At 38.0% G+C, this 7,233-nt stretch overlaps 1 protein-coding gene across 3 annotated transcripts; it reads left to right on the top strand.

Moving 5' to 3' along the window:
* Positions 1 to 293: 293 nt before the first annotated feature.
* Positions 294 to 6,367, top strand: LOC125202785 (ubiquitin-activating enzyme E1 1-like). 3 transcript variants are annotated; one of them, XM_048101260.1, is made up of 7 exons: positions 294 to 427; positions 697 to 1,025; positions 1,498 to 1,715; positions 2,785 to 3,579; positions 4,093 to 4,961; positions 5,053 to 5,485; positions 5,584 to 6,367. In XM_048101260.1, exons 2-7 carry the CDS (start codon positions 713 to 715, stop codon positions 6,178 to 6,180), a joined length of 3,225 nt encoding a protein of 1,074 aa, XP_047957217.1. In that variant the 5' UTR covers positions 294 to 427; positions 697 to 712; the 3' UTR covers positions 6,181 to 6,367. The 3 variants fall into 3 exon arrangements, with proteins under 3 accessions (XP_047957217.1, XP_047957224.1, XP_047957208.2); XM_048101267.1 differs by having other exon boundaries at positions 299 to 427; positions 700 to 1,025; XM_048101251.2 differs by lacking the exon at positions 294 to 427 and having other exon boundaries at positions 470 to 1,025.
* Positions 6,368 to 7,233: the final 866 nt, after the last annotated feature.

Raw genomic sequence — 7,233 nt, 5'->3', positions numbered from 1 at the left:
ATATTAACTACTCAATAATATTAATAATAGTGGATAAATTAAAATGACTAACAAATTCAACCAGCCTCATTATTTCGAATTCCATCTTGCCTCTTTTCAAAATATAAACGAAATATTCACTAATCACTATCTTAACAAAACCTAGTACTAATAAATTGATTAGGAGTATATAAACCTGCATTTTATGACGGTAAATTATAGTAGAAAGTAAATTTATTGATACTAGTATAATAATTTAGATGAATGTTATAAAGTTAGTTAATCATGGTGGGTGAAAATTGTTAAATCTCTTAAAAGTCTCCTCACAAAAAAGAAAACCCTCTGTTGTATCTCGAGTCACTCGGTTCCTCTTCATTTCCCATCTCTCTCTTTATCTCTCGAACATTCCGTCTCTGGTTTCATTCCTTCCTCTCCGAAGCTGCAACCGGTAAATTCTTTCTTTACTTAATCTATTGTGTTTCGAATCGATTTACTCTTTATATTCTTCGATCGATTTCCAATGACTTCTCAAAACCTAGGAACATGCCTCCTTATTTTATCTTTTATTTTCATTACGATTGCGCTACTGCTACAATCTCCGATCTCTTCCCGTCTGTTGTTATATTTGAAGAATCGTATCGATCCTGAATTTCCAAAAATAATTACATACTCTGTGCTGATTTTGGTCGTTTCGATGGGGATTCGGCGTGTTTTCAGCAGCTTGTTGCACTATATGCTTCCTAGAAAGAGAGCAGGGGAAGGCGAGGCTGTTAACGTTAGCGATTCCGATAGTGTCAAGAGGCAGCGCGTGGTTTCTTCTACAGAAAACTCAAGCAATCAGGCGAAGAACAGCAGCGACGGTGTAGGGAACAGCAACTGCAGCGAACCGACAGTCACCGACATGGCGTTTGACAATGGAACCCAACGTGATATTGATGAGGATCTCCACAGCCGGCAGCTGGCTGTCTACGGGCGAGAGACTATGCGGAGGCTGTTTGCTTCAAATGTTCTCGTGTCTGGAATGCAGGGCCTCGGAGTTGAGATTGGTATAATTTTGTTTTCCAACTCTCTGAGATATACTTGGATGCTATCTATATGTTATTATTTGATTCTGTATATTCACTTGCTGTCACAAACTTTATCGAATTTGTGAATGCTCGATGTAATCTATCTCAGAATCAGCACTAGTTGCGAGTGATATTCAAGCTATTCTGAATCTGTTACTGTCTTTGGGATTTTTGCCTTAGGTTTTCCCCTTATAGCTTTTAATTTAGCTATTGCTGGAGATGCTTGCTGTGTGGCTGTCCTCATGTTCCTGACCTAGGAGAATGTGTCAAGAGATAATTTTTAGTAGAATTCACGCATTTATTCATAGGATCTGATTTATATTTGTGTTTGCTTGTGAAGTGTCTATTTCCAAATGATACTCATATTACAACTTGACTTGTGTCTGAATGCTTATTTGATGAATAATGTGGGAGAGGCTAATTATAACTCAATGCTTTTTAACACTTTCAGCTAAGAACCTTATCCTTGCTGGTGTGAAGTCTGTGACGTTGCATGATGAAGGATCAGTGGAATTATGGGATATGTCTAGTAACTTTGTATTCACAGAAAAAGATTTGGGTAAAAACAGGGCACTTGCTTCAGTTCAGAAGCTACAGGAACTAAATAATGCTGTGACTGTCCTCACTTTGACTACAAAATTGACTAAAGAACAACTTTCAGATTTTCAGGTAATTCTTTTAGTATAATTTATTTCTTTTTGTGTTCCCCGCACTTTTCGTCATTGATTCTGTGCATACCTAGTCCCCTTCCCCCTCTGCCTCTCTTTGTTGCTTACTTGCTTTTGGTTTTCCTTTTCCTATGTATTATACCTTCTCCAAACTCTATAAGTGTGCCTTTCTGCTAGCTTTGAACATGCATAAGATAAAGTACTTATTGATGTGAGTTATTGCATATGTTACTTCTCTGGCTGAGGCTTCAGTGGGATAAGTTCAAATACCATGTAATCTCATTGTTTTTAATAAGAGTTTTTCGTCTACTGATGATGATAATTCCCATTCAGTTAAAATCCAAAATAAATTCATGTGACAATATATTTGTTCATATACATTATATTCAAGTGCATATCTACAAACATCTTCTGTACTTTCTTTTCCTTGACATGTGTACTCTTTATTCAAATTATCTACTCGTGAAATAGGAGCGTCGATTCACTTTGTCTTTGGCCATGCATATTGTTTCAGTACAGTTGCATGCACTTCTTCTACTCCTTTATAACATGGTTGTCTCATTTACTTAAACAATCCATTGATTGGAATAAATGTTTTAGGGAAACTTTCATTATCACAGGGGAACATGCTGACATAATAGCTAAAAACCTACAATGTTAGAGAATACACTGTCTTATGCATATATGTTATCATAAAGATAAGCTTAAGTTTACTTTCTGTTACTATCATAACATAATATGGGTCTAGTATGTCTAATTGTTTATGTCAATAATCCCAACATTTGGAAGAACTGAAGGAATGTTCTCTTCCGTCCTATCCCATATATGCTGTGAAGTTAATTCTACTAATTATAAGCTTTTGTTTGTCAAAAGTTGGAGGAAAAATGTTTTGCCCATGTCCTGATAGGACAGCTACTCTGTGCTCCGCATTTGCTTTATTTTAGGCATCAAATGAATTGTGAAAAAAACCTTAAGTTTACTTTTGAACTTTCCTGCAATCCACCACTGCCATGCATACATTATTATTATGTTTCAGTTATTTCTTATAAAGATAAATGTTATCTATGCAGGCTGTGGTTTTTACTGACATCAGTTTAGATAGTGCAATTGAGTTCAGTGACTACTGTCATAATCATCAGCCACCTATTGCTTTTATAAAGACAGAAGTAAGAGGTCTTTTTGGTAGTGCGTTCTGTGATTTCGGACCTGCATTCACTGTAGTCGATGTCGACGGTGAAGAGCCTCATACCGGAATTATTGCATCTATCAGTAACGACAACCCTGCTCTTGTGGCATGTGTGGATGATGAAAGGCTTGAGTTTCAGGATGGGGATCTGGTTGTATTCTCAGAAGTCCGAGGAATGACTGAACTAAATGATGGAAAGCCAAGAAAAGTAAAAAATGCACGACCTTACTCCTTCAACCTTGAAGAAGATACAACTAATTATGGTGCATATGAGAGAGGTGGTATCGTAACTCAGGTGAAACAGCCCAAGGTGCTGAACTTCAAGCCGCTGAAGGAGGCATTAAAAGATACTGGTGATTTCCTTCTTTCTGATTTCTCCAAGTTTGACAGACCTCCTCTTCTGCATTTGGCATTCCAAGCATTAGATAAGTTTGTGTCTGAAATGGGGCGCTACCCGGTTGCTGGTTGTGAAGAGGATGCACAGAAGTTGATATCTATAACCAGTAACATGAACGAAAGCCAAGGTGATGGAAAATTGGATGATATTAACCCTAAGCTTCTTAGACACTTTGCTTTTGGTGCTAGAGCTGTCCTGAATCCTATGGCTGCCATGTTTGGTGGCATTGTCGGGCAGGAGGTTATGAAGGCATGCTCTGGGAAGTTTCATCCTCTTTTTCAGGTTATTAATTCCCTCTTGCTGAAAGCTTTTCTCAACTTGTTTTCATTGTATTTCCTATGTTTCCCCTTTTTTTGACTAGATTAGTATTGAAACTTGTGACCTACTGCTTAGAATGAGTCCCGATTTGAAGTTTTTAAAACAATTAGAAGACTTATCGGCAGTTTCTTAACAAAAACTTACTCACTGTGGCCCGACCGCCTGAGGCCTTGTAAAATCTTGTTCTTGCTTATTTTAGATATAAGTCATGACTTGGACACTATATAGGCTAAAACTGCAGCATTCACTTCTTGTATACATATGGTATAGGTTGATGTTATTGTTTTGCTTTATCTTTTTTCTCTTTTTGTGAACTTCAGGTCTATTTTTTTGATGCATTATGTAATTATTAAAACTTTTATCAAAATTTAAGTCGCACAATCACTGTCACCATTTCTGCCGTAGTTGTATTTCCAGAATAGCTGGCATAAAAATTATATAATGCAGCTTAACTTTTTCGTTGTGATGTTATTGCAGTTCTTTTACTTCGACTCCGTAGAATCCCTTCCTACCGAGCCAATTGATCCCAGCGACTTCCGGCCCTTGAATAGCCGTTATGATGCCCAGATTTCAGTGTTTGGGTCTAAGCTTCAAAAGAAATTAGAAGATGCAAAAACTTTTGTTGTTGGATCTGGTGCTCTAGGCTGTGAATTTCTTAAGAATTTGGCTCTCATGGGAGTTTCATGTGGATCATCTGGAAAACTGACAATTACTGATGACGATGTGATAGAGAAGAGTAACCTAAGTAGGCAATTCCTCTTCCGGGATTGGAACATTGGGCAGCCGAAATCCACTGTTGCTGCTTCTGCTGCTTTGGCAATTAATCCCCAGTTTCATATAGAAGCTTTACAAAATCGTGTTGGCTCGGAGACTGAGAATGTTTTCCATGATGCTTTCTGGGAGAATCTCAGTGTTGTTATCAATGCCCTAGACAATGTAAATGCCAGACTTTATGTTGACCAGAGGTGCTTATATTTCCAGAAACCACTTCTGGAGTCTGGAACTTTGGGTGCCAAATGTAATACTCAAATGGTCATTCCCCACCTGACAGAAAACTATGGTGCTTCCCGTGACCCCCCAGAGAAACAAGCACCAATGTGCACTGTGCACTCATTCCCGCATAACATTGATCACTGTCTGACATGGGCCAGGTCAGAATTTGAGGGATTGCTTGAAAAGACACCGGCTGAAGTGAATGCATATCTATCTAATCCTGCTGAGTATGCCTCTGCAATGAGAAATGCTGGCGATGCTCAAGCAAGGGACAACTTGGAACGTGTGATTGAGTGTCTTGATAGGGAGCGATGTGAATCTTTCCAAGATTGTATTTTGTGGGCTCGTCTAAAGTAAATCTATTTTAAATTCTCCTTTTGGGTTGGATTTATGTTACTAACTTCCCTGTAGATATGCTTAAATGAATTTTCTGTCCATTGGCAGGTTTGAAGACTATTTTGCAAATAGGGTGAAGCAGTTAGCTTTCACCTTCCCTGAGGATGCTGCAACCAGCACTGGTGCACCTTTCTGGTCAGCCCCAAAGAGGTTTCCTCGTCCCCTGCAGTTTTCTACCTCTGATCCCAGCCATCTTCACTTTATTATGGCTGGATCCATCCTGCGAGCCGAGACATTCGGCATCCCTATACCTGACTGGGTGAAGAACCCAAAGAAACTGTCAGAGGCTGTTGATCAAGTTATTGTCCCTGATTTCCAGCCTAGAAATGATGCGAAAATTGTAACTGATGAGAAAGCTACTAGTCTTGCTACTGCTTCCGTGGATGATGCTGCTGTTATTAACGATTTAATTGTGAAGCTTGAGAAATGTTGCCAGGCATTACCACCAAACTTCAGGATGAAACCGATCCAATTTGAGAAGGTTTGCATCTTGTCTCGTACAAATTTAACAATGCTGTTAAGAATGGTTGTTTATCTATTCTGCTACTTTCTCTCTAATGTTACTGTGTGTTTGTGTAGGATGACGACACCAACTATCACATGGACCTGATCGCAGCACTTGCAAACATGAGGGCAAGAAATTATAGCATTCCTGAAGTGGACAAGCTGAAAGCCAAATTCATTGCTGGGAGGATCATTCCAGCCATTGCAACTTCCACAGCAATGGCCACCGGCTTGGTGTGCCTCGAGCTATATAAAGTAATCGATGGGTCCCACAAGGTAGAAGATTATCGCAACACATTTGCCAACCTTGCTCTCCCGCTATTCTCCATAGCAGAACCAGTGGCTCCCAAGGTTGTTAAGCATCAGAACATGAGCTGGACAGTGTGGGACAGATGGATCATAAAGAACAATCCAACTTTGAGGGAACTGCTCAAATGGCTTTCCGACAAAGGACTGAACGCCTACAGCATTTCTTTTGGAAGTTGCCTGCTCTACAACAGCATGTTCCCTCGACACAAGGACCGGATGGACAAGAAGATCTCGGACCTTGTACGGGATGTAGCCAAGGTAGAGCTGCCACCATATCGCAACCACGTGGATGTCGTTGTGGCATGCGAGGATGAAGATGACAATGATGTTGATATTCCCCAAATATCCATCTACTTCCGCTGATCGCTCACAAAACTAGGACCTTCATCCTTTGAACTCCCTTCCCTTCTGATATTAAGTTATGTGAAAGACAGCATATCAAGACCATTTAGAGTGTCTATCATAAAGTGGAGTGAATTTGAGCACTTGACTTGTTCTTTGTCACGGTTCTTTTTGGGTGCTAAATTTGATTTTCTGCATTTGCTTTGTAGTCTCATGGGTGCCTTATTCCTATGCTTGATTGGCAGGTTCTCTCTTGTGGAAATTATAACTCCTACTATTAAACTTAAGTATATGCAAATAAGTTATACTTACACAAGATCCTTGAAAAAAGGAGTATTTGGTGTCAGTAAAATTAATAGTACCGGTAAAATCAATTACATATGTGCTGATATGGAGATTAAGTTATAGTTGACTCTAAGCCTCTATTATTCCAAAAATATTGAGTATTATTTGGATATTATTTTGAGGTGAAAATTAAATGTATTGTTTATGTAATTCAATTGAATTAATTTTGTATACTTTTGTATTAAATTGGTTATTATGAAATTTTAATTTATTATAAAATAAAAATTAAATTTATATTTATCATATGATGTTCAGTTTCCTTTTTAATTATTTTGTTTTAAATTACAATTCAAATGCTACATAATCAATGTGACGGAGATCAAATACGCACATGAGGTCTTCATCTTCTGTACGCTTATGTCGAATTAATCGTCTTCTCCATCAACAAAGGGACAAGAGCTCCTAATGGCAGCTGAAAAGCTAAAGAATAATTCAAGAAAATGATAGAAAGATAAGCAAAGCTGATCTTATGCTTGACCTTGTTTTTTTTTATTCGTGTCTTGATCTTGGAAACTCTCTTTTGGTTGCTTATGCTTTAGGTTAATATGAATATATCCATATATTGTAAGCATAATTTTAGTTAATAATTAATGTACAAGTAGTTAGTATCTTTGTGACTTATTTAGTTAATTTGTTAAGATTAGATTTGATTTAGTTAGATATCTTGAATATCTTTTTGTCTTCACACGTATTATAAATATGTGTGAAGTATTTCATAATCAATTAATC

Source organism: Salvia hispanica, chromosome 2 (genome assembly GCF_029641045.1).
Source record: "Salvia hispanica isolate PSC_SH4W2 chromosome 2, Shi_PSC_v1, whole genome shotgun sequence".
Lineage (NCBI taxonomy): Eukaryota > Viridiplantae > Streptophyta > Magnoliopsida > Lamiales > Lamiaceae > Salvia > Salvia hispanica.
This window is presented reverse-complemented; position numbering and strand designations above follow the sequence as displayed.

Excerpts from the sequence above, each read along its gene's own strand:
- LOC125202785 (XM_048101251.2), top strand. The coding sequence starts at position 500 with ATGACTTCTCAAAACCTAGGAACATGCCTCCTTATTTTATCTTTTATT. Across the intron at positions 1,026-1,497 it reads GGGCCTCGGAGTTGAGATTG|CTAAGAACCTTATCCTTGCT; the intron begins GTATAATTTTGT and ends TAACACTTTCAG. Across the intron at positions 1,716-2,784 it reads AACAACTTTCAGATTTTCAG|GCTGTGGTTTTTACTGACAT; the intron begins GTAATTCTTTTA and ends TTATCTATGCAG.